We start from the raw sequence: 20,773 nt of genomic DNA, 5'->3' as shown, positions 1-20,773 counted from the left end.
CTCCCTGTAACCAGACACCCTGGAGTTAAAGAGAGAGAGAAATGTAATTTAACACCACTGTTTGTGTTTCCTGGTCCCCTCCCTGTAGTTTTCTTTTTTCTTTTTTTTTTGTTCTTTTGCAGTGTGAGATGCTGGAATCCTTTTGCTCTCATAGTTTTTTTAGGCACAGGAACCTGTAATTCCTCACAGCTTCAGGTTTCCAGAAAAAATACTTCAGCCTGCAGATGCAGAAGCCCCTGGTTTCATACAAGAGAAGCTGCTGCTGCTCTTTTGCTATTTAGGTCTTGAGAAGGTCTCCCAATATCATGTAATCTGTTTTAGATGAGAATCTTTCTGTCTGGCTCAGAGTGAACCATATTGATCTTGATTTCCTTTCTCCTGACGGCTGTTGAGAAACAGCTACAGTGGAGACTGTGAGCAGCCAGAAGAAAGAAAATCTAGAGGTCAGCTGAATCCAGCGATTGCATCATGAATAGCAAACAAAAGCAGGTCTATCTTAATCAGAAAGAGATTTAATTTCACTGTTGGGCCTGAATGTGGCACTGAAGGGTCTAGTAAATAGAATGTTTTTGGTAATGTAAGTGTTTTTAATGTTTTGTTACATTTCTAATAGTTGTACTGACTTTCTCACGTAGTTTGGGGGAAATCTGAGACACTAGTTTACATTTGTTACATTACAAAATTTTGAGCAGAAGCGGGTAATCCACACCTTAGCATGATCCAACAAAGCTTTTTGTTATGTCAGGAGTGCTTTTTTTTCAGTCCCAGTAAATTTTCAGTTGGGGTCAAGTCACACGACTGTCGAGGGAAAGCCACAGCTTCAGTAGTGTTTGGTCTTCTTTGGTTTTCAGTTAGTTCTTTCAGTGTTTTGATGTGTGTTTGGGGTCAGTGTTCAGCTGTAGTAGTAATTCTTCTACACAAAGATGCAAACCAGAGGGTGGAGCATGTCTCTAAAGAATGGAGTACTGCTTCTTCTTGCTCAGGGTGGAGTCCATTCTGTGTCCAGCTGCAGCAATGTTTTACTATGTGCTTAACTCACTGTGGTATCATTCTCTCTCCCATTTGTCTCCTCACGCAGACCTTTTTGTTACTGCCACAGATCTCATCATCACTCAGTATCTTCCATCACCCACAGCATTTGGTTTTGTTCTAAATGCTGCTTGTCCTCTGAGTCCACACAGCCTTCTTTTTGACTGTGCTTTTGCTGATTGGAGTCTTTTTGTTCTTGTGTTTGAAAAATCTGCCTGTGTGAGGAAAATGTTTTTCTTCCTCTCAGTGAGCAAAGCTTGTCTTCTGGTGGTGTGCCTACTTTTTCTTCTGCCTGACTGTGAGAAAACTGATGCAATTTCAAAGTGTTTTAGAGTGCCATACACGAGATTAGACACTGTGAAAGTGCCTCTTTGCTCAGAGTCTAACATTCTGCTGAGTTCTGATGCCATGTACCCCACTATCATAACGCTACTTAGCAGAGTACTACTGGAAACTTGAGGCCATATTTATACTGTATAAACAGCTGCAAGGTGATTTACTTTATAAAAGTCTCTGTTGAGTAGATCGAATCAACATTGGCAATACAACTATCTTGCTTTGACTTATTTTCTGACTTTAAAAGCTGCCTACAATATATATATATATATATATATATATATATATATATTATATATATAATATATATATATATATATATATATATATATATATATATATATATATATATGTTATGTGTACCAATGTTCATTAAAAATAATTTTCCTTATTTCGCTGCCATGTTTAGGGGGGTCACCAAAGTGAGTCATCTGCCTTCATCCCACCTTATTCCTGCTGCATCCATTTATCTTTTCTGTGCTCTTCCGCTGGGAGCTCCATATTCAACATCCTCTGTCCAGTGTATCCACTATCCCTCCTTGCCTCTCCCAGACTTGTCTTGTCTCCAAACTGCTAATCGTTTCAAATTTTGTCCATTCTGGTCACATCCAATGAAAATCTCACATCTTCAACTTTGCCACCTCCAGCTCAGCCTGCCACCAGACATCATAGCATGACTCACTACCATCTCTTTCACTTTTATTGCTATCCTTTTGTTGAAATCACCTCTAACTCTCTCCTCCACCCACTCCACCCTGCATGTACTCTCTTCTTTACCTCTCTTCTGCAATGTCCATTGCTTTGGATGGTTGACCCCAGGTATTTACCTCATCTACCTTTTCTACATATTTTCCTTGCATGTTCACCTTTGAACCTGCCTCCTTTCATTCACTCAATCGTAATCTATTTTGCTTCTATTGCCCTTCATTCCTCTACTCTCCAGGGCATGCCTCCACCTTTCCAGGCTCTCTTTCACTTGCTCTCTACTCTCACCACAGATCACAATGCTGTCTGCAAACATTATAGACCGCAGAGACTCCTGCGTGACCTCATCTGTCAACCTGTCAATCACCACTGAAAACAAAGAGCTCAGAGCTGATACCTGAGGTAATCCTAGTCCCACCTTGAACATATCTGTCACTCCTACCACACACCTCACCACTGTCTCGGTCCTCACACATGTCTTGCACAACCTTCACATTCTTCACTGCCACTCCTGACTTCCTCTTGCCGTTCCATTAAAAATTATAAAGAAAGATATTAAGATGAGTATTCATAAGCAGTTCCTCCTTTTTATCACATAAGTATTACCTTTCCTTACCTTTACCTTTATTACCTTTCCTAAAAATTTAAGGAAGTTTTTACACAAACGCAAAGAAACATGTCAACATAACCTTCTTCACAGCAGGCGTTCATAGGCAACATTTCAGTCCTGACTTATCTGTTGTCAGAGCTTATGATGCCAAGTGTGAAAAAGGGCTGGATGTTCAAGATATCTCTAAAAACAACTTTACTCCCCCACAATTTCTCATCATGTGTCATGAGAGATCTTTGGAGATTAGTAACAGATAATGCTCTTCAGTTGAGGTTTCATACCTGAGGTTTAGCGACAGTTTCACTGTCCTGCACCGTGCATTCCTGGACACTGACTCTCAAGCATCAGCTGACAGGAGGCAAAATATGTCACTTAGCTGGTCTGAGGAATGCCATATACACTTCAGGGCTGCTTTATGTGTTCTTTGTTGAGATATCATGTTCCTGAAAAAGAGCGAGGTATTGTGTTTTGGACTCACCCTCTACTCACCTATCTCTACACCACCTTTAGTGTCATTTAAAAATCTTGCAGGGAAATTGCAGGGTAAGGTTGAGTTACATGCAGATGACTGTTTGTGGTAATGTACCATTATTTCAGACTGATGATGATAGTGAAGGTATGTACTTTAGCACAGAGCAAGCTTTGTCACAGCACAAAGCATTTATTATTGAGGCAAAGAGGGGAAACAGTGCTGATACAGCTCCCTTCCTGCTTGTCTCAGGCAAGGGAAAGGCGCTTTATAATCACCAGGTGTCTGGATGTAAGAGTGCAATAGCTGTCCAAGCTCAAGAAGCTCTACTAATCTCATCCGTCAGACTAGTTCTCATTTCCATTTCCTTTTCACTTTCATTTCAATTTACTTGTTTCCTGGCACAAGTGCATGGCCGGATATTTCACAGAAAATAAGCTCTGCATTTTGCGTTTTGACAATACAGTCCACGATTTATGGTATAATTTCCCAAGTGTTACTATGTTGTTTTTTTTAATGTTTAAATTAAGTGTGAGTTTTTACTGGTAGGTGTAGTTAGACAATGGAGTAACAACAGAAAAGAAAAAGAAACAAATTATACTGTAAGTGTTTTTAAGTAATGAGTACCCGTGAGATACGTTGGAGGAAAGGACTTCTTACATTTTAATTAACCGTATTATCATTATGTGGTCTGTATTATTAAGTACCCTAACCCCCTAACCCCCTAACCCCACAGATGTAGGTATAGTTTCCAAAGTGAGGAGCTTTGTAGGAGTGTGTCATCTTATTCTGAAGGGACATGAGGGACAATAAGGTTGAGACCTGGAATTTTGTGGAGTCATACCCTGTAGCCTAAAGAATAAAATAAACAAAATGGGAAATCAGTAATAACCACTTATCGACATGTAAGCAGGGGGCGGTTACAATACTGTATAACTCAGGGTCACCCTAAATATTAGGTAGTTACAGTGTAATAACAGCAGGTTGATTTAAGCTGTAATACATTTCTTGCACTTGACAGCTACTTCCAATCATTCCCTTACTCAACAGTTGTCACCACAGTTGGTAGCTCCACATGCGTGATTTTGCAGTTTTATGCAAGATGTCCTTCCTTACAAAACCAGTGACCTTTCGCTTGTCAAGGAAATGTGGAAACCACTACACAGCCGTTGTGCTTAAAAATACTGTATAAAATACCGTTTAAGATGGATAAACATTATCGTTTCTTCTAAAGGACAATTTCCTCTAATGGGAAAACCAAACAAAAACAAATAAATAATATATAAATAATATATTATTTTCAATTTCTTTGTTTCTAAATGTTTCATGCTACTTATTACTTTAAAATGCCCAAATATTTATATAGTGTAGTTTTTGTCCTCTTCTCTTTTAAACCGCAAATTGTGACTCCTTTGTTTTGCAGTACATACAGCAAATCGAAAATGTTTGGAAACTACAATTTATGTAGGTATTATGAAGTACTTCCAATAAAATATAAATAAAATATAACCATATTTCGTTGTATTAAAGTATACGTGTAAGCATAATTTAAAACAATGTTCACCGTGACTGAAAAAATAATTTAAAAAAAGGGGGGTGTCTGTTTGGTATCTTCCTGTACTAACTGTGTGGAATCCGTCTGTTTTGTCCCTCGCTGGCTGCCGTGGTGCCAGAGGGGTTGCCTGGAAACGGCGGAAACGTTTGGGCGCAGCAGCGATGGAGAAGTATGAGAAAATCAAAGTTGTTGGAAGAGGAGCTTTCGGGTAACGTCTGGCTATACTTACACTTTATATGTAATTTATAAAAGTTCTTTTATGTCACACACATCAGCCTGTCTGTAAACGCTGCGCTGTCAGGAGCGAAAGAGGAAAATAATTTTTCCCCTTAAAAAGAAGTAACGGAAATCGTCAAACGTGCGAAGAAGACGACGACGGAGAAGGACGTGTTACCAGAAGTAACAGAGCACTGGACGCGATTTATTTACTTTAAAAACCAGCTATCTGAAAGGCATGTAGAGGTCAGATGAGTGTTAAAGTCTGCCAAAGTCACCAAAAATGTTTACCACCCTCGGTAAAACCCTATATACATTATATTGTCAAAAGTATTTGGTCATCTGCCTTCACACGCATATGAACTTGAGTGACATCCCATTCTTAATTCATAGGGTTTAATTTTATGCTAGTCCAGCATTTGCAGTTATAACAGCTCCAACTATTCTGGGTAGGCTTTCAACAAGCTTTAAGGGTGTGTTTATAGGAATATTAGACCATTCCTCTAAAGGCGGATTTGTGAGGTCAGACACTGATGCTGGAACAGAAGGACTGGCTCCCAGTCTCCGCTCTAATTCATCCCAGAGGTGTTCTGTCGGGTAGAGGTCAGGACTCTATGAAGGCCAGTGAAATTTCTCCACACCAAACTTGCTCTTCCATATTTTTATGGACCTTGCTTTGTGCACTGGTGCACAGTCATGTTGGAACAGGAAGCAACTTAGCCGCTGCTGTTCCCAATCTCTTCCACTTTATTATAATACCACTAAAAGTTGACTGTGGAATATTTAGAAGTGAGGAAATTCATAACTGGACTGGTTGCACAGGTGACATCCTATCACGGTACCACGCTGGAATTCACTGAGCTCCTGAGAGCGACCCATTCTATCACAAATGTTTGTAGAAGCAGTCTGCATGCCAAAGTGCTTGATTTTATATACTTATGGTTATGGAAGTGATTGGAACACCAAATTTCAGTGATTTGGATAGGCGACTGAATACTTTTGGTAATATAGTGTTAGTTGGTCCAGATGACAGGGTAAGATGACAAATGAGTGTAAATAGTTTGTAACCAGCCTACAAACTGAATTTCAAAGTTTAACTCTAATTTTTTTTTATTAAACTTCAACTAATTGAATGAGTTTTTCTGGAGTTGTGAAAAAGAATATGTGTTGGCTAGTGTTTTAAGAAAGAGGCACTGAAGTCTTAAATTGAATGAAACTTTTAATCTTTTAAGTGTCATGAAGATATATAATTTTAGCTGATAAACAAAAACCCCAAGAGGTCATAAAACACTACAACGATTTTTCCAATCACAAACTTTATAGCCAATGACAAAAACACTACCATGTCACATATGAATAAATATTAATTTGATGGTCAAAGATGGTCAAAGAGTCGGTTTTGCTTAGGAAGGTTTCTGCATGAAGTGACCTGGAAGAATAAACATGGCAGGCATAATCGGAGCTGGTTGAATTCTCTAAGTACTAAGAAAAAGCAATTCACATATTTATGTGTGATTTTCAATTTTATGTGCTAAACCTTTATAGCTTATTTTTAAATGATCAATATTATGCTACTGTCATAAAATCTGCTTGTTGTTGCTTTACACGAAGAAGGCAGCTTTATAAGTAGGAAAAGCTCCATAAATAAAGATTATGAGCTATATTGAGTTACACTAGATCATCAGAAAATATGACTGAAGTAAATAATCTCATTTTGACTGGTATGGTATACACTTTATGAGCTCCATGTCCCTGTTCATTTAAATGTCCAGCCTTGCTAATGAAGTTTTACTGTATTTCTTAGGGGTGGTTCTCTTTTTATGTGACTGTGTGAAACAACATGACACAAACATGTTTAAGATTTAGTTGTTGTCTTCACTCTTCTTAAAATCCACAACATCTGCCATCACATTTTTAAGAAGCTGTGTATAGTGTAAGTAAAGTTGGATTCTTTGAGGACCGTCCTTCTCTTTTCCTTATAGTGTCCATTACACCTGACCATTAAGGTCAAGGTAAAGAATTTTTTGGACTATTTGTCCACAGCATATATATATTGATTGGAGATGAGAGGGCAGTGGGAACAAAGCGTAGCTGAAGTTAATCAAACGCAAGTAAAGACAGACAGGAGGTAAAAAACTGAATCAAGATGAGTAATCTGACTATCAAAGCAAAACTGAAAATAATTGAACATTCAAAACATAATAAATAAAGCCAGACAAAAAGACTCACAATAAAGATGATCATAGAGACAGGGGGACACAAAGACTGAAACACTGGGCAGACTAGAATAACAATCCAATCAAAACAGGAACCGAAACTCAACAAATTCCAAAAAATCAATTTTCAGTAACATCTCAGAAACCTCAGGACTGTAACACAAATCAAATATACTTTTCAGGTACACAGATGGAGAAAGCTTCTGATGTCTTCTGAAACAAAATCAACTAATCTAACCCAAATATAGCAGAAATTTCATTTGTAACATTGACATTTATTATTTTCATTCTATTTGTCTGAATTCCAACTTGTGATCAAAATACCATAGAGGCAGGAAAAAGAAATCTTGTTTTCCATACCTGTACATTCATATCACTTTGAATTGGTGTTGGTCATACTTCACATCTGAATGATAAAACTGTCATTAAAAGATGGCCTGTTTGATGTTTGCACAATGAGACATGGGATTGTGCTGCTTACATTTCATAAATAATGCACATCAAGTGGATTTATCCCGAGCCTGAGCTGCTCTGCTCATTTTGCAGTTTATTTATAACTACTTAAATAATCCATCAGAGGTGGAAAGTCACAAGGTCCTGATCTGCACAGCTGTACTTTTATGTCAGTACTTTATTTGAATAGAACACAATGTTGATCCCACAGCATGGCAGAGTTATTTTTTTGAGCCCAGATGTTAAATCGGCTGATAAAGTGTTATTATTTTTCTACATAAAAGAATCCAGTCAGGTTATATGCTAAGAAGACATGCACTGTGTTGGTGTCCCTTCCATTTATTTCTCTTTTTATTCTGTGCCAGCCATGTGTGGGAGTAGTTCTTAAAGGTTAGTACAGAATGCTGTGAAAGGGTCAGATTTTTCAGATTCTCTATTCTTTTACAACTTTGTCTCACATTAGCTTAAAAATCTTAAGTTAAATATTGAGGTTATTTTACTGTGTTACTGTGTTTATTTGGTTCACATTATCGCTTCCCCAGAGAGTAACGTGTAATAAATCAGTGCCAAAGCTTAACAATGTCAAATCTAAACTTCAGCAAATCACCCTGCTCATATTTATTCAGGAAACGGTATCTCTCATTCTTCTTCACTTTGCTCTGCTGTCAGGATTGTTCACCTGTGCCGCAGGCGCAACGACGCGGCCTATGTCATCCTTAAGGAGATCCCGGTGGAGCAAATGTCACGAGACGAGCGTCTGGCAGCACAAAACGAGTGTCAGGTGTTGAAACTGCTCAACCACCCAAATATTATAGAGTACTATGAGAACTTCCTGGAAGACAAGGCCCTAATGATAGCGATGGAATATGCTCCAGGTAACCTCGCTATAATATCTTATTACACATCTCCCTTTTGTTAATTGTTCAGCATGTTACTTTTCCCATGATATAGTCCTGCAGGGCTCCATACCTTTGCTGGTTCCCATCATGTTAGGCCTGGGAATACCACATGAGGCTGTGTGATAGTATTACAATTCAGAAATCTGTTTATCTATAATGTAAAAAATGTAGATTGCCATCAGTGAGGCCAGCCTTCTGCACAAATGCACCAAAACAAAAACCTAAAATCATGAGGCAAGTGACTTTGCCAAGGCCTCTAAAGTTCTGCAATGCATTTCTAAATGACATTTTCTCAATTTGTGATTGGTTAAGTAGCTTGTTTTGCCAGTGGAACTGCCATAGCTTACAGATATTGGTGCACGTACATTGTTTTGATTCAGATATAAAACCTTACCGGTACATATTTTGGTGTTTTATGAGCATTTTTCACTCATTATCTTTTCTTTGTCATTGCTCCAACTATTCTAGCAGTAGTTTGTTTGATTTTTTGGTAAATATATCCTGCCTGGATTTATTGTCATATTTTTTCACATGAAAGAAAATTATTGAAAAAGTACGTGGACTTTAGTTTTTGTTAAAGTTCAGATTTTGCGGCTGTAAACATCCAAAAAGTCTATTTGTTGCAGATAAAAGTGTTGATGTGATTTATTTACATGGCTGGATTACTTATTTTTTCTAATGCTTACAGTAACATTTCACTTGAGCAACAAGGTCACCTGCTGTGATCTTAAAGCCCTTTAAAGCCTTTAAAATCCAATGTTAATTGGCTGTAATATCATTTCATTACTCAGACCAACATAGTAACTTCCATTATGGTTCCAACAAACCAAAGTCATCTGTGTTGTTTATTCTTTCCTTCATGTTTTCTCCATGCAGGTGGGACGCTGGCTGACTACATACAGAAGCGCTGTAACTCGCTACTGGACGAAGACACCATCCTTCACTTCTTTGTCCAGATCTTGCTCGCCCTGTACCATGTTCACAACAAGCTCATCCTGCACAGGGACCTCAAGACTCAGAATATTCTTCTTGACAAACACCAGATGATTGTCAAAATCGGAGACTTTGGCATCTCCAAGATCCTCGTCAGCAAAAGCAAAGCTTACACGGTGAATCGTCTTACCTCTTCCCTTCACTTTTATAATTCTAAATTGCATTCTGAAATGGAATTAAAACCTCCTTTATTTCCTGTTACAGGTTGTCGGGACCCCTTGCTACATCTCCCCAGAGCTGTGTGAGGGAAAGCCGTATAACCAGAAGAGTGATATCTGGGCTTTGGGCTGTGTGCTGTATGAGCTAGCAAGCCTCAAGAGAGCCTTTGAGGCTGCTGTAATAAGAGCATATACTTTATACTGTCCCATTTTGGGTGTGATGATAATACTGCATTATTGTTTTTACATTACTCTTCTTCTCCTTAAATGTATAAATTATAAACTCTTGCTGTGTGCAAAGGCATTCAAACCATTAGAGCTACTCTGTTTACACAATGGGGGATTCTTAAAATTTCTCAGAATATTTCATAAAAGCACCCGCATGTTGTCCCACTTTAAAGCACAAACAGATTGCTACTGCTTCAGATATCCACTCAGATCAATAATTCATTCAAATCTTTTTTGCTTTTGCTCAAGTCTGTTTTCACTACCGATTACACTGCGGTTTAGTGCTGTGAAAGATTCTTGTTTTGACAAGGATTTAGGGTAGATGATGAGAGATTATGCTTTTCACATCAATCTGTGATGCATCTTATGATTTCACTCTTTCATTTTTCTCTCAGAATCTCCCCGCCCTCGTTCTGAAGATCATGAGCGGCACCTTTGCTCCGATCTCAGACCGTTACAGCCCAGAACTCCGACAGCTAATTCTCAACATGCTCAATTTGGATCCATCCAAACGGCCTCAACTCAATGAAATAATGGCTCTCCCCATATGCATCAGGCCCCTGCTTAACCTCTACACAGATATAGGAAATGTAAAAATGCGCAGGTACAGTCTTTTTGCTTAATTAATAATGAAATAAGATTATTTTAACTACAAGAGTTTTGATGTCAGATTGAGATTTATTATGTTTTGTGTAGTGACTTCTGTCTTTATCAATATCTTCTTTTCTTCCAGGATTGAGAAACCTCTGTCTACGGTGCAAACTGGTCCTCAAGGTAGACCAGGAGGGAGAGTTCCTGCCAACAGGTCAAGAGGTGAAGCATGTAGTTATTTGACCATAGTACTGGCTGATCTAGACTGATAGCGTCAGTTACAAAACTTGTTGTTTGCTTTTTTTGGGCTGAAACAGACAGATCAGTTGGTTTAGGACCAGGAAAGGTGCATTCCCTCCCGCTGTCTTCTGTGTATACGTGGGGAAGTGGCATCTCGACCCCTCTCCGCCTCCCGATGCTCAACACGGAAGTGCTTCAGGTCTCTCTGGGCCGCACTCAAAAGATGGGTGTGACCAAGACTGGCCGTTTGATTACATGGGAGGTTTGTGTGTGTGTGTGTTCTTTGTTTTTTCTTTTTCTTTTTTTAACTTTGACTGCTTTTCCTGAAGTACAAATGTTCCCTGTAACTCTGACACAGTGCAAAAGGAGCAGCTTTGATCTGATATTCTCTCCTCAGCCTTGCTGATGTTTCCACTGTTAAACGTCTAAATATAGCTGAAAGAAATTATGAGCCAGTACTTGTTGTAGCAAACAAGAAAATCCCAGAAAGTTTTAAAGACTCAAATAGCAATATTACAGGACAGCATTGTTATGGTTGCTTGGAGAAGCTACAGTACTAAACAGACAACATCAGATTGAAGGATTTTTGCACTTTTTTATCCATATTTTGAGTTTTAAGATACTCTTGGAAAAGCATAAATTCTCTACATGGGTATTTGTATACTTTAAAAGTAACATCTGGAAGGCTTGAATATTGCAGACTCGTGATTTCCTCTTATTCTGTTACTGCCATAAAGAGACTCTCTGCTCACTTTAGTCTAATAACATTTTTTGTCACAGGCTCCATCAGTGGGGTCCTCTGAGGCCAGTCTTCCTGGTGTGGTGGAGCAGATCCAGCCTCAGTTTATTTCTCGCTTCCTCGAGGGTCAGTCTGGAGTCACCATCAAGTCTGTGTCCTGTGGTGATCTCTTTACCACCTGCATGACAGGTAGGTGGGCCATTTGTCTTTGGATACCCATCAGAGAGATCACAGCCGTGCCAGTCAGTTTAGTTAGGAGCTGTGCTGTAGAAAATCTCTTTATGCTCATCCCCTAAAACACTAAACCGGCGTTTGAGTGCAAACTTTGGATACAGCCAGCCATCTCTTTATCTTGATATTGTGAATCTACCTGAACATAACCCTCATGCTTGCCTGGCAGTTAGGAATGGTTGTTTCTCTCATTCTCACACTGTGGTACACTCACAGCGTGTTTTTGAAGGGTTTTGTCAACCCATCCAACACCACAAAGCCGATAACACAGGATTAAAGACTCTTTTCTCTTAGCTCATGTCTCTTTCATCAGTTTTCACTGTTGTGTTGCAGATTAGTGTTTCCTAGATGGGGATTAGAAGCATTCTGTTGGCCTCTGTAAGAATACACCTACACTCATCAACTAATAGTCCTGTTAATCCCTTCTTTTCATTTCCAATTTGCAGACAGGGGCATTATCATGACGTTTGGTAGTGGAAGCAACGGCTGTCTAGGACACGGGAACTTCAATGATGTAACACAGGTACACTATTTGAATGCCTTAGTAAATGCAATGATAGCTGCCAGTGTAAGAAATTAGGTATACCCTAATAAAAGTAATACAGTAATACAGTTAAAGGCAACAGCTTCTTTGTAAATTCCACTCAAATCAACTTGTTTAGATTAATAAAGGTGGATTACATGTTAAAGAAATCTCTCAATCAGTAGAAATTCTGTGACCCTGAAGTTAGTCTATAATACCATTTAATCAGCAGTGCACTACTGGAAACACTGTGTGGTTTAGGTGAGAGAGCTAGTGTGCAGGAGGCAGCGCACATGATGCCCACTAGCTAGTGGTGAATGTGCTGGAATATTAGCTGGGTTGTTGGAACACTGGAGCAAAAAAATACAGACGTCGTCCTAAAAAGCTGACAGGTTAGACTTCATTCCACACGCTTCTACACAAGCTTGTGTGTGTTTTGCAATTTCACAGTGTTAAAATAATGTCTTTTTTTCATGGCTTGATGTGCTCTCCCTCATATTTTTACAGAAAAGCACACATTAAAAGCAGACGTGCCTTAACATGTACAATGAATTGATAACAATGAAATAATAATGGATGAATGAATAATTAAAAGACTTTATAGAAAGAGATGGTCGTTAAAAAGACATTTTTAAAATTTATTAGGCAATAGATAGTACAGAAGCAGACAGGAAACAAAGGGAGAGAGAGGAGTGAATTCAACCAAGAATGATGCAGTTTCATTTTATACAGTTAAATGAATGCTATGAGGGCGCAACGTCCCTACAGATTTTTGATGAAAAGCTTTCATTTCATTGATGACACTGTTTTTGTTCTCAGCCCAAGATAGTGGAGGCCCTGCTTGGTTACGAGCTCATTCAGGTGTCCTGCGGTGCTTCCCATGTTCTCGCTGTGACCAATGAAAGAGAAGTTTTTGCCTGGGGAAGAGGAGACAATGGTATAGTAAACAAACCAGTTTTTATTTTCTTCTTTTTGGTGTTTGCTTGTGTGGTTTATGACAGGTGCATCTCAACACAGAGCTTAATGGTTGGGTCTCTGTCTGAAAGGTCGCCTCGGGCTCGGCACCCAGGACACCCATAACTCTCCACAGCAAGTGTGTTTACCTGGCGACTTTGAAGCCCAGAGGGTGGTGTGTGGAGTTGACTGCTCCATGATTATTAGCAACCAGCACAGCATTGTGGCATGTGGAAGCAACAGGTGACTATTCTGGTTCTTGATTCAAAAGTGTGACAAAAAATGAGGACGTGATGAGCAGTGTTATATAACGCTGAGACAACGTTTTCACTCCATGTTTTCCGTAAAAAATGCTAACATTTTTTCACTCTATAAACTCGATCATGTGGGTTGATGGTGGTAGGTTAAAAGGTCAGAGAGGTACTTTCCTAGTGCACAACGTGTGAGACAGCATTCTCTTAAAATGACAAAGCCTTTGCATTCACTCAGCGCTAATCCCGCTCTCTCAGAGAGGATGTATGTGTGAATAGGAGAGGGCAAGAGTAGTAAACAGCTTTGTTCACACTTCTGTGGCTTACAGACATGAAATACATACACAGTAGCAGTGAACTCAGCTCCAGACCTTAAACATGTATTGAATACTTGATAAATATGAAACTAAAAGATTACTGGCATTAAATGATAATTATTCTTCATTGATGGGTAAGAAGAACTTTATTGCACGATATTCATCAAAGTGTTCCAAAAATAGCAGGTGGAACTATTTATATACCATGAAACTTAACAGACTTCATAGCCAACGGGATGGAAACTTGATACACATGATAGCAAACTAGACTGGAACATCTGCCTACTTGGGATTTTTTCTATATTACATAATGTCAGATTTGTTTTCTGGATTTCACCGATTGCAGCTTTTAGCCAAAAGGCAAAAAAGAAACGATACTTATGAGCGAGTGCTGGTAATGTGTTTGTTTACAGGAAACAAACAGTCTTATATTCTCAAATGTATGCATGCTTAAACAAACACTTAAGATTTGGACAAATACTACAGCATTGTGTCTGTTAAAAATGTTTGTTTTGTTGTTTTATTGTACTCAGGTTCAACAAGCTTGGCCTGGATATGATCACAGCTGGAGAGGAACCGAATCCCTTGAATCAAGTGGAAGAAGTTCATTCTTACACTCCAGTCCAATCAGCCCCACTCAACACTGAGAAGATTGTTTACATTGACATTGGAACGGCGCATTCTGTCGCTGTTACAGGTTCAAGAAATTCACAATATTATTCTCTTTTTTGGAAAGAGTCTCGTTTGTAGCTATTATAGCATTTCTTTGCGAGTGCCTTTGTGTGTTAAGTTTAAGTCCAAAGGTGGACCCAAATACAGACTGGCACACAGAGTAATACACAAAGCAAGCTTTACTTTCATGCTGACAATAAGTTCCAGGGAGGAAAAAAGGGTGACTAATCCAAAAGTACAAAAACTGCCAACAAGCACATGACTTAGAAGCAGCACCTTATGAGAGAAGCAGGTGGTACAACAGATGAGTTGACAAAGAGGAAGACAGAACTACTTATACACAGAGGGCTGATTGGAAATGAGAAACAGAAGGGAAACCAGACAAAGGTGAAAACTATCAAGATGATCAACAAACAAGGGATAAAATCCAAAGCAGGATACAAGAGAAATCTAGGTATCAGAATAAAGCAGGAAATTAATCAAGGACACAACTAAAGGATAAATAAACTAATTTGAGGGGAACACAGAAAGACTAAATAGAGAGAGGAGCAGATATTTTAAATAGCTGATTGTTAGAGATTGCTTAACGGCAAATGTTTTTCCTCTTTTTGCATCTATACAGTCTGTTTATCTGCATCCAGAACCTGCTCAAATGTGATTGGTTAGCACCCAGACTAAAGCTGACTAGAAAAACAGAAACCAGAAAGATTGAAGAGATTAGCCCTGACAAAACTGCAGTAGTTCCCTTGCTTTTGACAGCATTGGGTTTAGTGGGATGCAACAAAGAATCCTGAATAATGTCTGTGACCTCTTTCTTTTTTTTCCCGCAGACCCTTGTCAGGCAACTGCGGTACAAAAATTAATATTACTGCAATTCATTAAAAACGTAAATTTTTCTTATCCGCACAAGGGAAAAGCTGCTAACAAAGTAATTTCACCACTAGTGTAATTCCTAAATTTTTTCTTGGTTTATGTCTCCATGTTTTCGTTGTTCAGAAAATGGTCAGTGTTTCACCTTTGGCAGCAACCAGCACGGTCAAATTGGCTCCAGCTCCCGACGTAGCAGCCGTGCCCCCTGCAAAGTGTCTGGCCTGCAGGGCATCACTGTGGCTGCCTGTGGTGACGCCTTCACCTTAGCCATAGGATCTGGTGAGTAGATGCATTTATTGAATCATGTTTGTAACATTGCAACAGATTTCTTTTTGAACCACGTTTCTTTTGAGACTTGAGTTTTGTGAACAAGAATCCTCAAAATATGTTGGATGGCTGACAGAGGAAACTGCAATATAGTTTTAAGTAAAGTGTGATATCAGGTTAATATACTTATGAGTAGAAAAGAGTAAATATCACGTCTTGAAGTTTTTGAAGACCCTGCACACCTGCAAAGGGGCTTTCAGTTTTTTCTGGCTGCCGTTCAGGTTGAAGATGGGCCGGGGATGTAGTACAGTTTGAGAGTTGACTGGATTACTGGAACCAATAAGAAGGAGAAAAGTGTGTGTACACACAGCTTAAGCTGCAATCAGGCCAAATCTGTTTTTCTGGCAAGGGAGACTTGCTTGGTATGCCAGAGAAACATAAACGGTGAGAACTACCATGTCTAATTATATTAGCCAATGAAACTATAAATTACTGTTAGACATTTCTTTTTACCTCTCAGCTGTAAAAGACTAATGGGGTATTATCATCAACCTGCCGGGTAGGTGATGTGGAGTCCCAAGTTTGTGAATGCAGTAACTGACATAGGAGTTTCAAATTGATACCATAGGTATAACTATAAAAAAAACAACAACGAAAAAAACGGGTGACTTCAAATCGATAACTTGAGAAGGAAGTCAACTAGGATTTTGAAATGGATAACATTAGATTTAATCTGATAGAGACCACATTTCATTGATAGCTGTTGTTTAGCTGCTTTACATGGGTATTTTATTATATCTCAATTTGACTCTGACTGGCTGTGTCACCACACAGTTATAATGTACAACACCAATTCTGAAAAAGTTGGGACCTAGGAGTTGGTAGCCTGAGAGCTCGACAGTCATAAACATTCCGTATTGATTTCTCTAAATTCTCTGAAATCTTTGATTATGTATTTACTGCAGATTACAAGAGATTCACAATTTAATTTTGAGGAACATTGTTCAGAAATTGTTTCACAATTTGTATATGCAGTTTTTTGCAGATTGGTGAACCTTTGGTCATCTTTACTTGTGACAAACTGCCTTTCTAAGATGATCTTTTTATACCCAGTTAGTTGCTGACCTGTTGCCGATTAACCTAATGATTTGCAAACAACTACCCGTACTGTTCCTCCAGCCGTTTCTATTTAGTACCACTTACTTTCTCCAGCCTCTTCTTGCCCAATGCCAACTGTTTTGAAATGCATTTCTATGATTAAATTAAAAATATTCAAAATATATTTCTTAATATCATCATTTTGTCACTTTAAACATTTGATATGTTTTCCATGCTCTATTATGAGTAAAATATGGGTTTTATGAGATTTGCAAATAATTGGATTCTCTTTGGACAGCATCTCAAGTTTGTCAGAAGTGGGTTTATAGCGTCAACTCCAAAATAAAGCCGATAAAGATGATCATTGCGGTAGATTCTTCAGCAAGTTTCACATTTCTTCAGGATTATTTTCACGCCATCCCAAAGATAAACCCACGGAGCCATCAGTTAAAGACCTGTGTGAATTAATGCATGCTGGGGTTCTGACTCTCAATTTGGTGACCATCCTCTTCTTCTTCTGTTTCTGTTCTCTGCAGAAGGGGAGGTGTACACGTGGGGCAAGGGGGCCCGTGGCCGTCTGGGAAGAAAAGAGGAGGATTCTGGGATACCAAAGCCAGTGCAGCTCGATGAAAGTCACCCGTTCGCGGTGACATCGGTGGCTTGTTGTCATGGCAACACCCTGCTGGCAGTGAAACGTAATATTTCACTCATTACCCTCTGTTAACAAACTCTGTGAGATGTTGGGATGTGGTGAAATATCACTACTCCCCAGATGAAAGACAAGCTTAACTCGAGACAAGGTCCCCCGATAACATCAGCAGAGTTGCATGTTCGTCTGTGTACAATAGTGAAAGGACTCATTTGTAAGTTTGAAAGCTCAGCTGTGGCCAAAAATGTGGAGTACTTCCATCTTTTACAGACGGGGTGCCAGGGGGTTTGTTTACACAAGAAACTAGTTTTTATGCTACAAATATAATTTTTATCTGCACACTAAAAGTAATTGTAGGTCACAGAGGTCTATGGAGTGGAACAGAAAATGGCAGTATAAACAGTGATGGTACAAAACTGAGGGCTTGGATTCCACTTTATATTTGAAAACAGCTGCAGAATTAGAGAAGATTAAACTGCATCAGAATTCAATAAGTGACAGAGATGCTGGTAATCCAGCAACAGGCTGCAGGGCTGCTGTTTAAATGGTTCTCAGGCCTGAGCTGAGCAGCAGATATATAGAGACCAACCACTGTGAGAGGTTTAGATTACAGTACAGACCATTGCACAAGTTCCCAAGTGAGTGAGCTTCACCCTTCTAACTCAAACACTTCAACATTAAACAACAGAAATGGAAAGAAACGGAGGGTGGTCCTAAAGGTCCAGTATAAAGATAAAAAAGGATTGTTTTGAGCTCTGAATCATGCAAAGCTATTTTTCTTTTTGTTTTTTTGGGGTTTTTTTTCTAAGAGTCGAGAGATAAAATTGTTTGTATAGTTTTTTTTGGACAACAAGAATGGTTCGTCATGTAGGTCAGTGTTTTCTCTACGTGACCTGATGTGTGTGGATGATATGACACATGCTTGAACAATGTTTCAGTGATCAGGATCTGGTGAACATTAGGAAACACATATCGTTAGCTTCATAGCATAAGTGCCTAAGTCATTTTTTGGTCAAATTGAGATTTTTGCCTAACTTTACTCCCCTACCACTGCTGCATCATCCTGTCCGTCTGAAACACAAAACACAAAAAAATGACTTAGGCACTTATGCTATGAAGCTAACGATATGTGAAGGCCAAAAGCTAAAACACACAAGTACAAAATCACCAGGTTTCAAAGTTTTCCTTAAGGAGGAAAGAATTAATTTAATTGAACACAAAATTAGTTCACAAACCTCTGAAAGGAACTTAAATTCTTAATGTGAGCTTTAAATTGTGAGTGGAAGGCAAATGTCTTCACAACAATTACTTGAAGACAGAATTAATTAATTATTTATTACTTTAAACAATGAACAGAGAAAATGTAGATAATTGTGTGCAGATGTAGCTGTGGAGTCACTGTGAAAAGCAAACATGTTTTTCTGGTCCAGTAGCCCAGTAGTAGTAATTGTGATTAAACAATACCAAAGAAAATGCAGCACTGCAGACCACTTCTCCAAAATTTGTAATATTGATCCTAAATTTAAAAACAAATAAGACCTGAAGTTCTTTTGTATTGTGTCGTATTTTTGCCTTTATTAGTCATGAGTGAAAAAGCAGATGGAGAAAGAAGAGAGCGGAACATCTGGACAGCAGGAATCACTCTGTTGCAGTGTTAAAATTTCCATTAGACTAGTCAGGACTACCAGACCTCCTGTAAAACATGACAAGCTCGTACTGATATTCATTTAACTGTCAGCCTCATTATTGGCCCACTGATTTATTGGGTTAATACTTTTTGTGCAACAACAGACGAGTTGTTTGCTGCTGGTTCAATTCATTCATCGATTAACCTGCTAATTGTTTTCTTTGTGGGATGAATGAATATTTTGTCTAACCAATGTCAAAATGTAGCGAAGATTTCAAGCCAAGGCGGCATCTTCAGATTAATTCAGTACAAAAACCAAAAGCTGTTTATCTTACTGTTATATTTAAAGGAGAGAAGATAGAACCAGTTCCCAATTAGGTCAAACACTTGCACCTGATTCAGCTCTACTGACATTGCCATTCTGTTTCTGCTTCAGCTCTGCTCGAGGAGGCCATCTCCAGATGATCTTGTCTTGAAAAATAACCCACTCTGCGGCCATCGTGAGACCCGACAGCAGACTGTGGAGGAGGACCGCTTCCTCCTAGAGACCCATCTGTGCTGAATTTAGAAAGATTTCCTTTCAAACCCCAGCTGCAGCTTCAGCCTTTCTCTCTCTATCTATTTTTCTTTCAGGTGTTTCATTCAATGGTTTGATTTCATGGTGCAAAGCACAAAAAAAGGTCACAGCCTTGCTGCAGGTTTTATCTCACATCAGGTCGGTGAAAGGAATGTTGCAACACAGATACTGAAGCTAGATTACAGGAAGTCATTAGGCTGGGCTCATGCAGTGAGCTATTGTGCGCTCTCATGTGCAGTGTCAGCACAAGAAAGACCATTAAAAGGTCAAACTGGTTTGGGCTCTCTCAAGCAGCCGGTCAATGAAACGAAAAGAATGAAGCCACTTGAGCGTTCATCAGACAAATGAAGTCAGCACCACGTCAGTGGTCACTTTGCGATTTATTGGATTACAGCGGTGTTTGAACCACATAACGACGGACCGAGCTGTGTCTGAAACCACTCGCTTGTTCGCTCATTCACTTTTGTAAGATAAACAGCAGTTCAATGAGAGGAGTGAAAGGAGATTTCAGACTGTTTACTGACTGCAGCAGGAAATGGTGCACAGGCTGTTTTCATTCCAGTGTAGGACTCTGAACAGCAGATGAAGTTCACAGTTTTATCATTATTGTCCTTGTAACTCATTGAAATCATGTTGCTGTACAGAACAGTGTGAAAACTGTTCATGTGATGACCAAAATCAAAACCTGCCAAAGTGTTCAGAGTACAGTAACTATTTCATTCAATGCCTCACTCTGATGCAGACACAACCATGCTGAAAAGGGTTAACAACAAATGAAAATACCACAACGTTGAAAAGCCCCCATTGTAGTAAATAAAGACAAACTACACCGCCTCAATTTAACTAAAGAAATAAGGGTCTTCCGTTGGGTTGAAGGTTCAGTAAGATCCTAACCCCACTGAGAATCTTTGGGATGTGCTGAAGAACATGTTGCACAGCGGTGCGGATCTCCCCTCATCAATATGAGATATTGGAAAATAAATGTCACAGCTGAGGACCTTTTTTGGGCCAGTCAATGTAAACTTGAACCTGTAATAATGAACGATTTGAAGAAAGTTGCACACAGAACCTGAAGTCCTAATAATGCAAAGTGGGGTCAGTTTGAAGTACTTTATATGCTGCTGCATGGCTTCATTTCCAATAGTAAATCCAGAGATCATCTGCAGTTACATGATTATATTCTGTATTTAGGCTGAGAGCAGTCTGAGACTGCACAGCTCAGCTTAGGCTGGAAGTTCTGTCTCTCCAGAGACGAGGGGTAGATTGACTGTCTCAATTCAATTAATGATTGGATGAAAAA

At 39.1% G+C, this 20,773-nt stretch overlaps 1 protein-coding gene across 1 annotated transcript; it reads left to right on the top strand.

Moving 5' to 3' along the window:
• Positions 1-4,814: 4,814 nt before the first annotated feature.
• nek8 (NIMA-related kinase 8) lies at positions 4,815-19,370 on the top strand. Its single transcript, XM_005932068.3, has 15 exons — positions 4,815-4,912; positions 8,259-8,464; positions 9,365-9,597; positions 9,686-9,817; positions 10,263-10,471; positions 10,601-10,680; positions 10,776-10,960; positions 11,479-11,626; positions 12,115-12,191; positions 13,011-13,128; positions 13,238-13,388; positions 14,247-14,410; positions 15,382-15,534; positions 17,157-17,315; positions 19,333-19,370. The coding sequence occupies exons 1-15, from the start codon at positions 4,866-4,868 to the stop codon at positions 19,359-19,361; spliced, it is 2,091 nt and encodes a 696-aa protein (XP_005932130.1). The 5' UTR covers positions 4,815-4,865; the 3' UTR covers positions 19,362-19,370.
• The last annotated feature ends 1,403 nt before the right edge of the window (positions 19,371-20,773 follow it).

Source organism: Haplochromis burtoni, unplaced genomic scaffold, assembly GCF_018398535.1.
Source record: "Haplochromis burtoni strain Fernald_Lab_line unplaced genomic scaffold, NCSU_Asbu1 Contig_144, whole genome shotgun sequence".
NCBI classification, from domain to species: Eukaryota; Metazoa; Chordata; class Actinopteri; order Cichliformes; family Cichlidae; genus Haplochromis; species Haplochromis burtoni.
The sequence above is the reverse complement of the archived record's forward strand: the minus strand, read 5'-3'. Positions and strand labels throughout refer to the sequence as shown.

Excerpts from the sequence above, each read along its gene's own strand:
- nek8 (XM_005932068.3), top strand. The coding sequence starts at position 4,866 with ATGGAGAAGTATGAGAAAATCAAAGTTGTTGGAAGAGGAGCTTTCGG. Across the intron at positions 13,389-14,246 it reads GTGGCATGTGGAAGCAACAG|GTTCAACAAGCTTGGCCTGG; the intron begins GTGACTATTCTG and ends TATTGTACTCAG. Across the intron at positions 17,316-19,332 it reads CACCCTGCTGGCAGTGAAAC|CTCTGCTCGAGGAGGCCATC; the intron begins GTAATATTTCAC and ends TTTCTGCTTCAG.